The 18,380-nt window shown below is 47.3% G+C and overlaps 1 protein-coding gene across 1 annotated transcript; it reads left to right on the forward strand.

Annotated features, from left to right (window-relative positions):
- Nucleotides 1-1,177: 1,177 nt before the first annotated feature.
- abcb4 (ATP-binding cassette, sub-family B (MDR/TAP), member 4) lies at nucleotides 1,178-18,368 on the forward strand. Its single transcript, XM_049025543.1, has 27 exons — nucleotides 1,178-1,744; nucleotides 1,986-2,053; nucleotides 2,347-2,413; nucleotides 3,131-3,278; nucleotides 4,314-4,359; nucleotides 4,534-4,725; nucleotides 4,861-5,032; nucleotides 5,119-5,243; nucleotides 5,449-5,620; nucleotides 6,325-6,438; nucleotides 7,454-7,564; nucleotides 8,316-8,441; nucleotides 8,524-8,727; nucleotides 9,049-9,219; nucleotides 9,300-9,461; nucleotides 9,756-10,046; nucleotides 10,326-10,430; nucleotides 11,465-11,542; nucleotides 12,255-12,338; nucleotides 13,052-13,255; nucleotides 13,808-13,908; nucleotides 14,002-14,142; nucleotides 15,345-15,501; nucleotides 15,699-15,896; nucleotides 16,354-16,560; nucleotides 16,944-17,090; nucleotides 17,591-18,368. The coding sequence occupies exons 2-27, from the start codon at nucleotides 2,019-2,021 to the stop codon at nucleotides 17,795-17,797; spliced, it is 3,765 nt and encodes a 1,254-aa protein (XP_048881500.1). The 5' UTR covers nucleotides 1,178-1,744; nucleotides 1,986-2,018; the 3' UTR covers nucleotides 17,798-18,368.
- The last annotated feature ends 12 nt before the right edge of the window (nucleotides 18,369-18,380 follow it).

Below are 18,380 nucleotides of genomic sequence, written 5' to 3' on the forward strand. Positions count from 1 at the left end.
ATGGGCTCTCTGGCTTTACTTTCTGTCCTCTGCCTTGCAGGTCACGTCAAAAGCTGAACCAATCAATGAGGGATGAGCGCTTTAGCTCCTTGTCCAGCTGACTGGGACATGGTTAGCTTCACACGAGTGTCTCTCAGATAACCACAGAGCCCCTACTCTCCAACCTACAGACATGTGGTTATATAGGCTACTGGGACAACGGTCCAGGCTGTTGTTTTACTGGGAGCTTAATTATGTCACAGAAACCAAACATGATCATTTTTTCGAGAGACATCGAGAAGAGCCAGATGAAAATAACACGAATACAAACATCTCTCCTTTTCTTCCAATTATAAGACACGTTTCGTTGAAAAACTGAAGCCGTGAGCACAATCTTATCTAACTGATCTAACATCTCATTTAAATTATACCTTTTTATTGCAGAGAGCATGACATCGTACAATGACATCATCCCGAGACGTAGCATACACTACTTCAGAAAACTTGCTGCTCAGACTTCTGAAATGTAACATTGACCGTGAAATTAGTAAGATTTATTATTTACCACGGTAAAAATAAATAATTCATGGTGTACGTCACACGGAGGATGCTGTGTGTGCCTCTAACTAGACTATGGCAACAAACACTGGATAAATAACACTGCAAGTATCCGTACATTTAAAAGTACGAGAAGAGTTCAGAGCACGGTGGTTTTATTTAATGTAAGCTGATTCTGACTATTCGGAGAAGCTAATAAAACCTGGTAGATGATAAACGTCACCTTTGCCACGCACACTCATACATTTTATGACGCTGTTACGCAACAGGGGATGAGATGCGGTGAACATCACTGCGACGGAAGGCTGTCCTTGTGGGGTGAAGCTCACCAAACCTGGACCACCATCAGCCTGTTAGAAACTCACGGTGTCATCAAGCACCATTACACTAGTGGCCAAGACTGTGGAAACCATTCCATTTTTTAAAGACTGTAGAACATTATTCCAGTTACTCCAGTTACTTATTTAATCGACCAGTGTGTCATATTTATAAACATTTTTTGATTGTTTGGAAACATTCGGGTAGTACTTTTTCAAGGCGTAATCCCAAAAATGCTACGTGTTTACACAATTTTGGCCACTAATGTATACAGGTCTACCCTGTATATAAAAAAGTCTCACCAAAGTTTTCATATGCATTTATTTTTTACGAAATGTGTTAACAATGACGTTCTATCTCTAATATGCTACAAGTTAGACCCATGTGACAGTGGGAGATTGAGTGTCATTCATTCTGGGGTGTCCCCCTGCCCCAAAGGTGGAGGTTAGGTTTGCCCTGTGTGGATGGGGGATAACCCTGTGAAGGCTGCGTACCATAAAACATTTTAGGGGTGCAAATAATTCCATCTATAGCAAAAGAAAAATATAACGGGGACAGTCACTGTACAGTACTTACAAACGGGACTGAGAGAGGTCCGCCTCGGGGGTGCTGCTCTCTGACTTTACCCACTTTGGTGCACCAAAGTGACAAACCCCCCCCCCCACCTTAACACAGTGGCCGAATTAACGCGCTCATGGATATATTTTGTACCTGGATTTTGCGTGCCCATTCAGCTTGTAGTACAGCTTATATATAACTGCGCTTATCACGAACAGTCGTGTCGTAAAAGTATATAAAGCTTATAAGCCATATATTGAAGTTACAGACGAAGCCGGGAGACCTTGGAGCTGCGGGATTCTGCGCCGAGCTGGGAGCGCCTACCGTGTTCGTGAGTTACCCCGATTAAACTGGTTTCTTAACACCTTTTATCATTTGCTTTCATTATTAAGCTGTATGACACATTCCCTCTTTTACACAAATACAAATAAATCATAACAGATTTTTGTTAAAATGGGTGTTTGTTACAAAAATAAGACCGTAAACCGAATGTGTGTTATTTTATCGAGCCGTAGTGAAAGTCCGCTGTGTTAATATGTAAAGTGACGGAGAATCACTCATTATTTTAACAGCACATATTGGAAGGAGACGGTAAGAAGAGTGAGATGGACTTAGACAAAGCGCAAAATGGGGACGTGAGGTAAACCGACATTTTTACAGAAAGTTTCCAACGCAAGTTACACAGTTACTGTAATGTCTATTTTAACGGTAGAATTAGGAAAAGATGTCGGATCTGGGCATGACATTACGGCCTCTGTTAGACGGTAACTCAGTTTGGTTATTTCCTCATTTATACAGGTGACTTTTAAACTATGAAAATGGGTGACATTTGCCAGTTAATTTCCAAACGCAATACTGCATCTTAATTTGCATGGATCGATGAAAATATGATCCTTGGTCTGACTGTTATATCACAAATTCTCTGTTATACAGTAAGAAAAAAGATAAAGATGGAAAAGAGAAGGAGCCCAAAATGGAAATGGTCGGCCCGTTCGCCATGGTACGTAATAAATGGTTAATGTGTCAGTCATGGGGCAACTCCGTGAATATCCTGTATAAAAACTGTATAAGCCTTTACTTGGGCGTCTGATTCTAATAAAAAACGAATGAGAACGGACTATTTAAACAATTTAGTGTACAATTATTTGGGGGAGGGGACGGGTTAAAGAACATTTCAAGGCAATCATAACGACGCCCCCTGATTTCAGTATATTCAGCTATGTGTAGTACAAGAAACTGATTTATACGGCACTTACGCACTGAGGATCTGATGGAGCTTAAAGTGGCGCAGAGTAATATGTAGTTAAAGGTACTGTTGTACAAATAGCGCCTGTGTGTAAGTGTACGCATGAACACTTATCCAGGGTACATTGGTGACTGTGTGGCCTGTAAAAATGGGAATATGTGTCGGCCGAAAATGTGACGTCAATGTCGGGGTGGCTGTCGCTCCAACGCCGGCCGGTCCCTTACTCTGTAACCTTTGACCTTAACCCTTCACTCTCACCAGTGGCGTGACATCCTAGGTCAGTATGCCTGGGCTGATTAATACATCCAGGCTTTCGGCTAACAGTCTAAGCTCAGAAACGAAGAAGGACAATAAAATCTAATGGAACGAGTGTTCTGCAGATCTGTACCACTCTGCCCCTGTGCCCCAAAGCAGCACCTGTCTGGCCCAGTTCACAGCCCTGCTGGCTCACTGTCTTCCCCCTTCTCCCAGTTTCGTTTTGCAGATAGCTGGGACAAGTTCCTCTTGATCTTGGGGACCCTTATGGCCATGGGTAACGGTGCAGTGCTTCCTGCGATGGTGGTGGTCTTCGGGGACATGACAGACTCATTCGCCAGCGATGCTATGGCCGACCAGCTGAGTGAGTGGGGTATTTGTGTGAATGGGGGGGGGGTGTGTGTGTGCAAAGGACAAAGAGCAGTGCAGTACAGGACAAGACAGTGCAAGACAAAACAGGCCAGTATAAGAGTGAGCAAACAATTCAGTAATAAATAGGCACAGTGGGAGGATGTTGTGGTGGTGCAATGGCTGTCACATACATCTGGGACCCGGGTTTGAGTCTCTGGCCTGGCTCCTTGTGTGGAGTTTGCATGTTACTTCTGTGTCATCGTGGGGTTTCCTCCGGGTGCTCAGGTTTCCCCCCCACAGTCCAAAAACATGCTGAGGTGAATTGCAGTTGCCAAATTGCCCATAGGTGTGAACGGTGTGTGAGTGAATGATGTGAGTGAATGGTGTGTGAGTGAATGGTGTGTGAGTGAATTGTGTGTGAGTGACTGGTGTGTGAGTGAATGGTGTGTGAGTGAATGTTGTGTGAGTGAATGGCGTGTGAGTGAATGTGTGTGAGTGAATGAGGTGTGAGTGACTGGTGTCTGAGTGAAAGGCGTGTGAGTGAATGGCGTGTGAGTGAATGAGGTGTGAGTGACTGTGTGTGAGTGAATGGTGTGTGAGTCACTGGTGTGTGAGTGAATGGTGTGTGAGTGACTGGCGTGTGAGTGAATGGCGTGTGAGTGAATGGCGTGTGAGTGAATGAGGTGTGAGTGACTGTGTGTGAGTGAATGGTGTGTGAGTCACTGGCGTGTGAGTGAATGGCGTGTGAGTGAATGTTTCGTGAGTGACTGGTGTGTGAGTGACTGGCGTGTGAGTGAATGTTTCGTGAGTGAGCTCTGCGATGGGTTGGCACCCCATCCTTATTCACTGCCTTGCACCTGTAGGCTCCAGACCCCCCCTTATCCCCGAATAATATAAGCGGTTATGGAAGATGGAAGGATGGATATGTGCAATGGAAAAACTGGGCACAATATAAAGTGGCAGATTGATCACAGTATACCGAGTGTAACGGTTGTGATACTTCTCCAATTTTGTATTAAAAGTCTAATCAACTGTTTCTCCACTTCAGACATGACTGGTCTTAGGAACGAAACTTTGGGAGATCAAATGACCAGGTACTGTCCTTTTTCAGCCTTTGGTCTTGCTGCGTCCCCCTAACTCACAGTCTTCACTATATAAAAGCGTAAGGTTTTCAGTCTCAAAGTGCTTTCGAGATCCCTGTCACATAGCAGTGCAGTGTTCCTCGATGACAGTGATGAAAGCGTCTGTGACGTCTCCATCCATCCCAGACATGCCATCTACTACTCGATCATGGGAGCCGCCGTTCTGCTAGCGGCCTACCTGCAGGTGGCTCTGTGGACCCTCTCAGCCGGACGGCAGATAAAACGCCTGAGGAAGAAGTTCTTCCACGCCATAATGCAGCAGGAGATCGGCTGGTTTGATGTTAACGAGACTGGAGAGCTGAACACGCGATTGGCTGAGTAGGTTCACTTTTCCACCTGGATTTGTAGGACGTCATTCTTGGGTTTAGACTCAGCCTGGTCGGGAGAAGTTAAGCACATCTGGTTTGTTTAAAAGATACGTATCTATTTAGCTGATTTCTCTCTCCTTTTTAGCGATATATACAAGATTAACGAAGGCATTGGGGACAAGCTGGGGATGTTGATCCAGTCCGTGAGCACTTTCATCGCTGGCTTTGTTGTGGGCTTCTTGACTGGCTGGAAGCTCACCCTCGTCATTCTTGCCATCAGCCCTGTCCTGGGCATCTCTGCAGCGATGTTCTCCAAGGCGAGTCGGTGGCACTCGTCCAATCGATGGCAGCAGTGAGCATGAGGGAGTCCTGACTTACAGTGACTGTCTCTTCCTGGGCCCAGGTCATGACTTCGTTCACATCCAAGGAGCAGACGGCCTACGCCAAGGCGGGAGCGGTGGCTGAAGAAGTCCTGTCTGCAATTAGGACAGTAGTTGTCTTTGGCGGTCAGAAGAAGGAGTTACGGAGGTGACGGAGAGCTTGGCCCAATCAGACGGCGCTTTTCACCTGAACTTATTTTTCCTGATATTATGAATGTCAAAAATGAAAAACTGAGAAATGAGAAAGTCTGATTTCAAGAGAAATATACAAACTAATTTTACGAATAAAACTTGTAATTATTCTTTTGCTGCTGAAGGTGTAATTCGGAATTTACCTTTCATCTCCTACAAAGGTATGAAAAAAATCTTCAGGACGCCAAAAATGTTGGCGTGAAGAAGGCCATCACAGCAAACATCGCCATGGGCTTCACCTTCCTCATAATCTACATGTCGTACGCTTTGGCCTTCTGGTACGGCAGCACCCTCATCCTGGCTAATGAGTACACCATCGGCAGCCTGCTGACGGTGAGCGTGGATTCCTCCTCGTTCAAACCAGCCGATCCGTCTGCTCGACTCCCTCTCACAACTGCCTGTCTCTTATTCCTAAACATCTCAAAATGATAAACATAGTCCAGCCTTTTACTACGGTAAGGACTCCGAAGTCTGAAGGTACACCTATCTGTTACATTTCACCTGTGGCACAACTAAAGACGACCTTCCTTGTTGACAGTATGAAGGTAAATTTAAATCATTCAAGTGACCTGCAATATAGATTATATGTGTATATTATTCCTTTGGATGAGCCAATACAGATACGCAGTACTCACAGAACATCATGGGACTTTTGCTTAATTCGGTAACCATCTCAAGACTTTCTGTGAGCATTGTATGCTGAACTAACTTGAATTCTGAAGCTGTATTAGTAGCTCTAAACAGTAATAACCAGTAATAATAAGAATCCTTTACTGGATATTGCACAAGTATGAGTACTGGTGCATAGAAATTTGTCTCTTCATTGACCCCATCTTGCTCTTCATTGCTCAAAGGACACGGCTTACGGTTCACCATCGTGCAGCACCCCTGGAGCGGGGGGTTAAGGGTCTCACTCAAGGGCCCACAGCCATGTGACTGTCTGCCTTCCAATCACGGACACAAAGACATAGCCTGCTGAGGCGCCGCGTGAGATCTCTGTGTTTGTGTTGCTGATGGTGAGATTTCCCTTTGCCCAGGTGTTCTTCTCCGTCATCATCGGTGCCTTTGCAATTGGCCAGACGTCCCCGAACATCCAAGCATTCGCCAGCGCAAGGGGAGCAGCGCACAAGGTGTTTGCCATAATCGACACTGTGAGTTGGCCCCTCAGTCTCAGGCACACGTCCACACCCTCTGGAATGTTTGATGTGGGATTGCTGGGGGTGGGGGGGTGGGGGTGTACTGGCTGTATTGTTCATTTAACCTCTTCTTGGCTTGATATCAGTACATCGTATCCTCAAGTTTATTTTACTTATAACAGGATTAACAGCATAATCTACTAGCTACTTGTTGTCCGCGGTCTAAACAACTACAGTTAAACAACAAGTAGTTCATCTACAGAAAAGCTAGATTTTTCTGCGGTAGTTGATCTGGGGTTGAAGCGAGGCTGGAAATTCTTGAAGATACTAAGCGTCTCTGCAGGTGTCTGAGACCCTCGGAGTTGGTGTCCTGTTGCTTTAGTACCAAATTTCTTTGGCGACTGTTGCTTTTAGCAGTAGGTGTTCAAAATGACTTGGTTTCCACCCTGGTTTTAGGACTGTATGACCCATAACTGGTCTCTGAGGTCTTTTGAGGAGCCGCTTTCATATTCTGGAAGGGTGTGGTGCTCTGGACAGACCTCACACAAATAATCTTTAATTAGATCAGGACTGAATAAACAAACGAAGGATACACACATGTACCCCCGAGAACAACCGAGAAACGCAAGCTAAGCCCTCACAAAAGAAATCAAAATAAATTATAAATAAACCATTTTATGTAGGGTTTTCCTTCAATTGTTTCAAATGAGGAACCGGTTGTTTTGAAGAAACTGTCCCGCAGGAGCATGGGCCGGTGTCTTCAATGCGCTGTACAAACCTTTACCATGGAATGTAGTTATGTTGTGGGTACAGGAGGAAAATGATGTTGAAAGACGCATATTTGAATCCTGAAGGTGTCTGATTCTCTGTTGCTGTGGTAGCAGTGAAGGCATGTAGAGCTTCAGCAGAGTGTTCAGCTAATGTACACAGATAACATCTGAGCTGCAACAAGAACCACAACAAAATAAATTCAGCCTGGTGGCTCTTTTTGGATTTTTGTGGTTTTCCAGTCATTTCTCTCTAATTTCAGAAGCCTCATATCAACAGCTACTCTGACAAAGGCTACAAACCCGACCTAATTAAAGGGAATATCGACTTCCAGAACATCCATTTCCGGTACCCTTCGCGGCCAGATGTCCAAGTGAGTGAATCTGCCAGCTTTTTGGTCATGCTGTCCGAATGGTTTCCCATGCTGTCTGAATGGTTTCACCTGCTGTTCGGATGGTTTCACCTGCTGTTCGGGTGGTTTCCCATGCTATTCGGGTGGTTTCCCATGCTGTCCGAATGGTTTCCCATGCTGTTCGGGTGGTTTCCCATGCTGTCTGAATGGTTTCTCATGCTGTTCGGGTGGTTTCCCATGCTGTTCGGGTGGTTTCCCATGCTGTTCGGGTGGTTTCCCATGCTGTCTGAATGGTTTCTCATGCTGTTCGGGTGGTTTCCCATGCTGTTCGGGTGGTTTCCCATGCTGTCTGAATGGTTTCTCATGCTGTTCGGGTGGTTTCCCATGCTGTTCGGGTGGTTTCCCATGCTGTCTGAATGGTTTCTCATGCTGTTCGGGTGGTTTCCCATGCTGTCCGAATGGTTTCCCATGCTGTCCGAGTGGTTTCCCATGCTGTCCGGGTGGTATTCCGCAGTGTCCTGTCTTCAGCCAATGTCCAGTTGTTCTAATGGAGTTTAAGTATCAGAACTAAATTGTATGGGATGTACAGTTTTCAAGTAGCCCTACAAAGATGCAAATACCTTATCCTATAAATTTGTAGCATACACAAACACATACACACACACATATGCACATAAACTCCTTTTCTGTCACCCTGCACTCGTATGCTGCCATATCTGGTTCTGTTATCAGGCCATACAGCCTAACACTGGTTGGATTTGTCCGGCCACAGGTGCTGAGGGGTATGAGTTTGCGGGTGAACAGCGGGCAGACTTTGGCGCTGGTGGGCAGCAGCGGCTGTGGAAAGAGCACCACCGTGCAGCTGCTGCAGCGATTCTATGACCCACAGGAGGGCATGGTATGGTGCCGGCAGCGTCTGCATGCGTCTGCATGCGTCTGCATGGACCTTACGTATTCCATGAACTTGCTCTGGCACGCAGGTCAGCATCGACGGGCACGACATCCGCTCCCTCAACGTCCGCTTCCTACGCCAGATGATAGGGGTCGTGAGCCAGGAGCCGGTGCTGTTCGCCACCACCATCGCCGAGAACATCCGCTATGGCCGAGAGGACGTGACGCAGGCTGAGATCGAGATGGCCACACGCGAGGCCAATGCCTATGACTTCATCATGCAGCTTCCCCAGGTGGGGGCCCTCTGGGTGTGGCCTCCAGACGTTGTGTCAGAAGGCACCAAATCCCGGGCCCCTTAAAAGAAAAGACCCAATTGACTGAGGTCCCTGTGGGCTCAGATCCCGCCATGGGCTCAGATCCCAAATAAAACCGGGGAGGTATCCAGTGGAACCTGGGTTAAAATTTGTTGGCGACCAGGCCGCACCTTAAGGGTTAAGAAGCAGTTTCTCCATACTATCTTTCTTGTTACGTTGAAAATATTTAAATGGTTTTATTGTTGACCCTTACTAACATCTGTAGCTGTGAAGTTCAAAATGTCTTTCCTGCTGCTGTAGAAGTTTGAGACCCTGGTTGGTGACAGAGGAACCCAGCTGAGTGGAGGGCAGAAGCAGAGGATAGCCATCGCTCGAGCCCTTGTCCGCAATCCCAAGATCCTCCTGCTGGATGAGGCCACGTCCGCCCTGGATGCTGAGAGCGAGACCATCGTCCAGGCCGCTTTGGACAAGGTTATTCTCTTTGCCTCTAAGAGGACATAATCCTGATTTCTGAAGATGCCTTTTATTGAGTGTTCATGACATCACGGCAGGTGAGGCAAGGCCGCACCACCATTGTGGTCGCCCACCGCCTGTCGACCATCCGCAATGCAGACATCATCGCCGGCTTCCAAGATGGAGAGATCGTGGAGCTGGGGACCCACAGCGAGCTGATGGAACGCAAAGGAGTGTACTGCTCACTGGTCAACATGCAGGCACGTGTGGATCCCATGTCAAAAAGATCTTCAGTGGGATTATTTTAACATTAATTTATTGTTTAACATTTGCATACCCATAATAGTTTCTTACTTGGGTCATTTGGGTTAGGAATGGTCCCCTCTTTTCAACTCAGGACCTGGACATGATACTGTTTGATCAGTTAGTATCACCTCTAGACTGGACCCCCCCCCCACCCCTCCCCCCACCATCTTTAGGACCATCGGTACTGATGAGAAGTTCTCCTGCAGGTCTGCATTTGTAATGTGAGTAACCAGCACTGCTCTTTCCAGACGTTCAGGAGTGCGGACGACACGCTGGAGGATGTGATAGAGGCCAACCTGGATGAGAAAAGCCCGTCCACAATGTCAGAAATATTCCCCCTTGAAATGAAAGCCGCAGAGGGCGACACGGACGTAGCAAAAGAGGAGGGTCAGGAGGAGAAGGTGCCAGAGGTGTCCTTCCTGAAGGTGCTGCATCTGAACCTCCCAGAGTGGCCTTACATGGTGGTTGGCATCTTCTGTGCCATCATCAATGGGGGCATACAGCCCGCCTTTGCTGTCATCTTCTCCAAAATCATAGCAGTAAGTTTACTTGGGGATTTCTGCCCCCCCCCCCCCCCCCACCCTGTGCCGTTATACCCTGTCATAACCATAAACCAACCCTTTCTGCGGTTTCCCAATCTAAATGTAGTGGGGAAAGTCCAAGTGAACACAACTGCAGACCGGAACTGTTCAGTATTTAATAGATTTGCTGAACTTCATCCAGTGGTCATGAAGTGCTTGTGTACTGGATAGGCATCCAGTGAACAGACGTTCCTTTCCCCACAAAAGCACTAGCATGGATTCCTCTGTTCCCTATAGGTGTTTGCCGAGCCCGACCTGGAACTGGTGAAGTTGAAGTCTTCTTTCTTCTCCATTATGTTTGCCGTAATTGGAGGTGTCTCCTTCATCACACTGTTCCTCCAGGTAAGAAAAATGTGGGAAAATCCAAATGGACTTTCTCCATTAGCCTGTCTCCCCAGGATGTTCGTACCTCTGATGCTGGATTGCCTGCCTGCCTCCATCATGTTCTCTGTGAAGCCCAGTAAACCATCCCTCTGTCGCTATGGAGATTAACCAGGCTTGAGGATGTATCTCTGAGACTGAGTCTGACTCACTGCCAAGACTGTTTCCTCAGTCATTAGCATAGATCAGATCTTAAACTGCAGTGAAGCCCTTGAGCAGATCCCTGATCTTCATCAGTATAAAGTTGTGCTGGACCATCACCCACTGGCCTGGAGGTTCTAACAGTGAAGCTGAATCTGGTTCCTGTTTTAGCTGCAAAGGTCTCTTAGCCTTTCATTTCTGTCCTACTGCTGTCAGCATTTTTAAATGGCGTGTGTGTCATGCAAAATTATTCAGCATAAAACGCCTACAGGGATTTCAGTAGAATTATTGATGTCTTTTTTCCATATTTAGTAAATTATTGGTCTCTGAAAGCTGTGTAACAACATAGTCTTTACATTAACTGTGTAAATTAATAGAGAAGATAAAGTAATTGGAAAAAGTGAGACAAAGACAGGACTAAAAAACTGCAACACTGCTTTGGGATAATTGAAATGTGTAAAATACCTGAAAAATCTGAAAATCTGTTACATTCAAAGTGTGTTTAGCTGGAATAGAAATGCAATGCAATGCAATGCAATTTTATTTATATAGCGCATTATCACAACATTACATTGTCTCAATGCGCTTTACATTTCTGCCACGTAAAGACCCCCCAGTGAGTAAGCCAAAGGCAACGGTGGCAAGGAAAAACTCCCTAAGAGGAAGAAACCTTGGGAGGAACCAGACCGAAAGGGGGGGCCCATCCTCCAGGGGCCAGCAGAAAAATCAAACAAAACAAGAATTATATAGTTTAAGCTAATATAATAGCTGATTGGCTAAATGGGTGTAAAGTGGCTGTGAAGTCATTTGGTTTCTTTTGCTTATTACACTATTTAATCCATGTTTCTCTCCAGGGCTTCAGTTTTGGAAAAGCTGGTGAGATCCTCACTATGAGGCTGAGGTACAGGGCCTTCAAGGCGATGCTGAGACAGGTACGATTGTCCGTTAGGACACAGGTACGATTGTCCGTTAGGACACAGGGACGATTGTCCATTAGGACACAGGGATGTTTATCTGTTAGGTCTGTCTTCCTCTTAGAATTTTAAATAAATGATTTACGCCATTGTGTTAAAATTCAAACGTTTTGACAGTCCTGCAGGGCATTCACGGAGACAGTAAAAATTCCTGTTATAATAAGTATTACCGGATACAGGGACGAATGTGACACACTACAAAAATGGTTAGTGGCGTGTAGGATAGCGTAGTGAGCATGACCCACCCAGGGTGAGGTCCCTTAAGAAGGGGCCCCCGCCGTTTGGGTTGACAGGGCAGTGTTTCTCTTTTATGATACTGATAAAGATCTGTGTAAAATCTATCGCCCACTGATCCCCTCGCTGCTACCTTTCTCTGCTGCGGCACTGATTGGCCGAGTCGATCATCTGCCTCCCAAACAGTGATGTGTTACTGTGGCACTGAAAGCGCTTCACCTCTGTTCTATATGTATCTGGCATTTATTCTGCTTCATGCTAGTCTTCGCCCATGTGACACGGTTACACATGGATACAGCCTGCCGGAACTTTCATTGGCGGCAGCTGCAGTCTGCGCGGGGAGAAGATGCGCGTCATTCTGGAAGCCGGAGGAGCCGGCAGCGGTTCTGGTCAGCCTTTGTGGTTCTCACCGTTTTCTCCACCCCCACCACTACAGGAAATGGGCTGGTTTGATGAGCCCAAGAACAGCGTTGGGGCCCTGACTACCAGGCTGGCCACTGATGCTGCCCAAATTCAGGGAGTAGGTTCATGTTTGTCTCACTTACATTTCCTTCCTACAGAGAGACCACGGCAAACTCAGGGCTCACTGGCTTACATCTGATTTACGGATTATTATTATTATTATTATTATTATTATTATTCTGTGATGGGTTGGCGCCCCATCCTGGGTTATACTCAGCCTTGTTCTTGTAGCCTCTGGGATAAGTTCCGGACCCCCCAGGACCCTGAATAGGATAAGCGGAAGCGGAATATGGATGGATGGAAATGATTATTATTATTATTATTGTTATTATTATGTCCTGTATTATTATTTACTGTAAATTCAACTTAAACACAGACTTAGGGAAGGGATACTGTGTGCAGCATGGAGCCGCTTGTACAGGAAATGACATGTAGAAGCATTTCAGAGGACAAATACAAGTAAAAACTAAAAATACAATAGAAATTGCGGATTAACAGAAGACAACAAGATTAACAGCACACAAGATTAACAGCACACAAGATTAACAGCACACGCTGTGCAAGATGCCTTAAGATAATAAAAAACATCAGAAAAAATGAGAGTGCTCGACACAGCAAAGGTTCTTTGACTTTTGCACAGTAGTGTAGATGATACAGGATTTAGAAGTGGGCCTTGATTTGGTTTGATGTGGGTCTCACGGCAGTGGGCTGGGCGTGGGGGGCATAAGGTTAAGAACGGGCTCTGTAACAGAACCCCCCCCTGTTGGCCAGGCGACAGGCGTCAGGATGGCGACACTGGCCCAGAACGTAGCCAACCTGGGCACCTCCATCATCATCGCCTTCGTCTACGGCTGGCAGCTGACGCTGCTCCTCCTGTCTGTGGTGCCCTTCCTGGCCGTCGCCGGGGCCGTGCAGATGAAGATGCTGGCCGGTCACGCCGTGAAGGACAAGAAGGAGCTGGAGGTGGCAGGGAAGGTGGGCTGAGCAGCCAATGGGAAGCTGCGGCTAAGGATCAGGTCATGTGACCAGACGGCTGGGAGTTGCCTTGGCAGAGACCTGTGTACCGTTCATGTGTTTGTGACATAACACTGGCATTCCGTGCAGTTAATGTCCTGCCTTGTGTCCTGTGCTTCTACTGAAACCAGAGGTGGACAGTTCAGGTGCAGAAAGTAAAAATCCTAACCAAGATTTTGTTTCAGCCAACTAGCTGGGATCTCTGGGACTGCGAGTCTTTATGCTCAATGCTATGGTTGGCTAAAACAAAATCTGGATTTTTACTTTCTGTACCTGAACAATCCACCTCTAACTGAAAGCCATATAGTCACTCAATAAATGGTCTTAAATAGTTTATTAAAGGAAACACACTTAGTTCAGATTTGAAATTATACAGTTTGAAAATGTCCTTATAAACATGAGCGTATGCATTTGCCGTTTATATTTCTGAACAATGTAATTTCTCCCGACTTACTCTCGTCTGAAACCCTAACGGATTGTCCTTTTGGGTTAATTTTGCCGGCTTTTCTGCAGGTTGCTACAGAAGCCATCGAGAACGTCCGCACGGTCGTGTCGCTGGGGCGCGAAATGAAATTCGAGAGCCTCTACGAGGAGAACCTCATTGTGCCGTACAAGTAGGTGAACGTCAGCGGGTCACGTGATGGACGTCACATGACATAGGGGGAAGCGTAAGCCACCGCTCAAACAAACACGTTTCTGTTTGCCAGGAACTCCAAGAAGAAGGCCCACGTCTACGGGCTGACTTTTGCCTTCTCCCAAGCCATCGTCTACTTTGCCTATGCGGGCTGCTTCCGGTTTGGAGCCTGGCTCATCGAACAGAATCAGATGGACTTCGAGGGGGTGTTTCTGTGCGTGTCTCTGCCGCAGTGTCGCATTATGCTTCTTTAAGAAGTAGATCCACACTTGAGGAAGTTATTTTTAAATCGTTATATTCATCTTGGTTTATTTACCAGCTGTAATACTGAGGCGATGGTGCACCATGTAAGAGATAAATTGAAAGATCATGTTCAGAACAGCTAATTACAGTGATCTCAACAAGAAGTAAGGATTACACAATAATTTGGGTAAACATAGAGCACATGCAGAAGCTTTGAAATTCAAGGCAGGTGGGACAGGATTACAGGACACTGTCCATCAGTCTGACTCGGCTGGAAGTTGTGGAGCAGAGTGGGAGTGAGTTAAAGCAGCCAGGGATTGGCTGTCCATGGTCCACCATAGCCTCATCCACCATCGATTTCTGTTGTGTGTCACTGCATGTGAGAAACACAGTGGAGGAACTTCTCCTAAATATGCAAAATGTGCACCATCTTACTGAAAAAAAAACCTTGAATATGCATCGCAAGTGAAAAGGAGCAGGTGCAGAACCTTGATAATGGAAACCCTGAAATCAGGATCACCGTCTTTATGAGGGACAGGAAAACGTGCAGTGATCTGAGAGCGACATGCTCCGGCTTTGGATCAGTCCCGGCATTGGATCGGTCCATCTCGTGTATGTTTCTCTCTCCGGGCTTTTCTATGGCCCGGAATTCCCCCGACATTCCAGCTGTGTTCATGTTTCTATCTGACACACGGGAGCGAAGGTCTAACATTTGCCATGGAAACAGTTAATTATTACAACAGTGGTAAATATGCTCAGGTTCATCTGCAGCTGCCGTAAATTACAGCTGCACCACAAAACAATTAATTTTTTTCTTTCTTGTGGGATGGAAAGACACAGAAGTCACAAAAATACACAATAGCATCAGCTGCCAAAGAACAGCTTTTCCCGAATCCACAAACACAGAGATTCTCACGTTTAATGCGGTCGCTGTGCCACTTACACTGGCTCTTCTGCCATCCAGTCAATAGCTACGTTTGATGATGGTGAAATACTAACTCGTTACACAGAGTTAATCACCCTGGTGCCCAGAGTAAGACACAGCGGCACCATAACCTGAATCAAAAGCGCTAACTGCGCCTTGTCCTTTGGTAACTGGGCTTGGAGAATCTGTCAGATATGTCCATGTTTGAGATGCCTTGACTTTGAAAATGAGAGTCCTGTCTGTTGCAGAGTTATCTCCGCTGTCCTGTATGGGGCTCTCGCCATGGGGGAGGCCAACTCCTTTGCCCCCAACTACGCCAAGGCCAAAGTGTCGGCCTCCCACATTTTCATGCTGCTGGAGAGGGTGCCGGCCATCGACAATGAGTCAGAGGAGGGAGAGAAACCAGTACGTTAGCATGGGTCACCTGGAGTGGCCTGACAGAGGCTCTGCTGTGGGACCTCTGTGCTAAATCCATGACAAAACACACACAGTGACACCCAGTGGCCAGTCCTGGAAAGGACTGCAGCACAGTGAGGGCTGAGCGCCCCTGTGTTTGGCTCTTTAAGCAGGAAAGCCGCCTTCTTTTTCTGTCCCTTCTTTAGCCCCACTGTGATGGGAACATCACTTTCAAGGACGTGCTATTCAATTACCCATCCCGGCCGAAGATTCCTGTCCTGCAGGGGCTGAACCTCAGGGTGAAGAGGGGCCAGACGCTGGCCCTCGTGGGCGGCAGCGGCTGTGGGAAGAGCACCACCATCCAGCTGCTGGAGCGCCTTTACGACCCCATCCAGGGCTCAGTGGTAAGTGCTGACAGCGCCCTCTCCTGGCCGGAGGTCACAAGCCTTTCAGACAGCTGAAAAGGGTTTAGAGCCCTTTATGGGCCAATGGATCTTGAGCATACTGAGTGTATTCTGTTGCACGACCAGTGTGTCAGCCTTCCTCTCCTGGGAGAATTATCAGTCCTTAGCTCTGCAGCAGGCAATGCTGATGGGATGCCGAGGTGTTTCTGTGTGTAAGAGTTAAAGATGATCTCACGCATACAGTCACACACAAACCAGCCACAGACCTACACAGGTGTGACCACCTTACAAATCCCGTTAACAGTACGTAAGTGATAAGGTTGTAATTTTATGGTGGTGTTCAGGGGAATAGGAACCAAGGAATGGTGAATATAGACAAAATGTAATTATTAAGTCTTGTTCCCCCGGATACACTCTTGGCCCTGCCCTGATACACTTTTGGCCCCACCCCTTACAGCTGTTGGATCAGCATGACACTCAGGGCCTGAACATCCACTGGCTGAGGGCGCAGATCGGCATCGTGTCCCAGGAGCCCGTACTGTTCGACTGCAGCCTGGCCGAGAACATCGCCTACGGCGACAACAGCAGGGAGGTGCCCCACGAGGAAATCATCACGGCGGCCAAAGCCGCCAACATCCACTCCTTCATCGAAGGGCTGCCCGACGTAAGTGGCTTTTTATAACCCCCGATGCTGCTCTCAGGCTCCAGGGAGAAGGACTCGCTGCCACGCCGATTACCCCCAACACCGCGTTTCAGATGGGGATGTTAAAGCGTTATCTTTCACCTTTAGTAACTGGGTGACAGTTTCTTCAAAGTGACACCACAGGTCCCGACTTCCGGTGTCACTGGAGCCTTTAACTCTGGGCCGGAAATCTAAAAAAAAATCTAAAATCTAAACGTGTGGTATGATTCCACAACACGTGTGAAAGCCACATAAGCATTTGCTTTTCCTAGATAGTGAGTAGCATAGCGGCGACGGACCCCGGCAAGCAGAGAGTCCCATGAACGGGAGTGATGAAGCTGTGGCTTCTTATCTGTCTGCTGCAGAAGTACAACACCCAGGCTGGGGACCGTGGCACCCAGCTGTCCGGTGGCCAGAAGCAGAGGGTGGCCATCGCCCGGGCCATTCTCCGCAACCCCAGACTGCTGCTGCTCGACGAGGCCACATCAGCCCTGGACACGGAGAGCGAGAAGGTGAGTGGAATCAGCTGTTCACAAAAAAAGAATCAAACCATTTATATTCCCATGGCTTATCCTGCTCAGCACCGGGGGGTGGAGCCTGTCTCAGGCAGAGGGGCACACCCTGCTTAGGATGCCAGTCTATTTAATTCCACATGTGCAATGAACTAAAAAGCTGATGCGAATGTACAGACTGTGGGGGCAGCGGTGGCCTTATGGTTACAGAGGTGCACTTGTAATTGAAAGGTTGCTGGTTTGAATTCCTGACCAGCACTGTACCACTGAGGTACCCTGAGCAAGGTACCGCCCCCAAGCACTGCTCCCTGGGTGCTGAATTAGCTGCCCCCTGCTATGTCACGATGTCACATATGGGTTAAATGCAGAGGACACATTTCTTTCTTGTGTGATGTGGTGTGTCATCAATGAGAACAAATCACTTCACTTCAGATTCCCATTACTGCACCCTAGTGGTAGTAGCTGTGAACTGGCCTTGGTGACTCCCACTCCCAATGCAGATCGTGCAGGAGGCCCTGGACAAGGTGCGGGAAGGCCGGACCTGCATCGTGGTGGCCCACCGCCTCTCCACCATCCAGAACGCTGACCGCATCGCCGTGCTGAAGGATGGGGTGGTGGTGGAAATGGGAACACACCAGCAGCTACTGACCAAGCAGGGCGTGTACCACAGCCTGGTGTCCTCCCAGATGGGGCATGGAGGTCCGTAGCTGGATGGCTTGCGGCTGTACTGCAGTCTGACCTCTCCAGTTGGTGTGCTGGGGCTGGGGCTGGGGGGGGCACCCAGGTCCCAGCAGGTTCAGCACCCAGAATTCAGAGAGCTTACTTACATGGATGACGTGCACCCATGGTGGCAGGACCTCTAAAAACAGGTTGCTAGATATAGGAAGTATCCAGAAAATCGCATTAATGCAGCCACTCACCCGACCTCTAACATTAATGCGCTTATGATTTACATATAATATTTACATACTTAAGAATTGATCATTAAACAATAAGAATCAAGCCTGCAGATTCCCAGACAGCAGATTTTAGACTGTGGAATTTATGAGCCTCAAAGGCACTGTACCCAGTGGGCCATGTACTGGCCTCCTATTGGCCGGTCTGGGATGGGCGGAGATGAACCATGCAGATTGGCACCCAGAAAGCCCATTCAGGTATATTTATAAATGACACATGCTAATTATTTATCTTTGTCTACAGCAGCTTTACCAATTAAATACTTGGCCTTTTCTATTCTTATGTAAACAGTTATGAATAAATATTAACTTTGCACTGCAAGTACACAATTGT

The sequence above is a fragment of the Brienomyrus brachyistius genome, chromosome 9 (assembly GCF_023856365.1).
Source record: "Brienomyrus brachyistius isolate T26 chromosome 9, BBRACH_0.4, whole genome shotgun sequence".
NCBI classification, from domain to species: Eukaryota; Metazoa; Chordata; class Actinopteri; order Osteoglossiformes; family Mormyridae; genus Brienomyrus; species Brienomyrus brachyistius.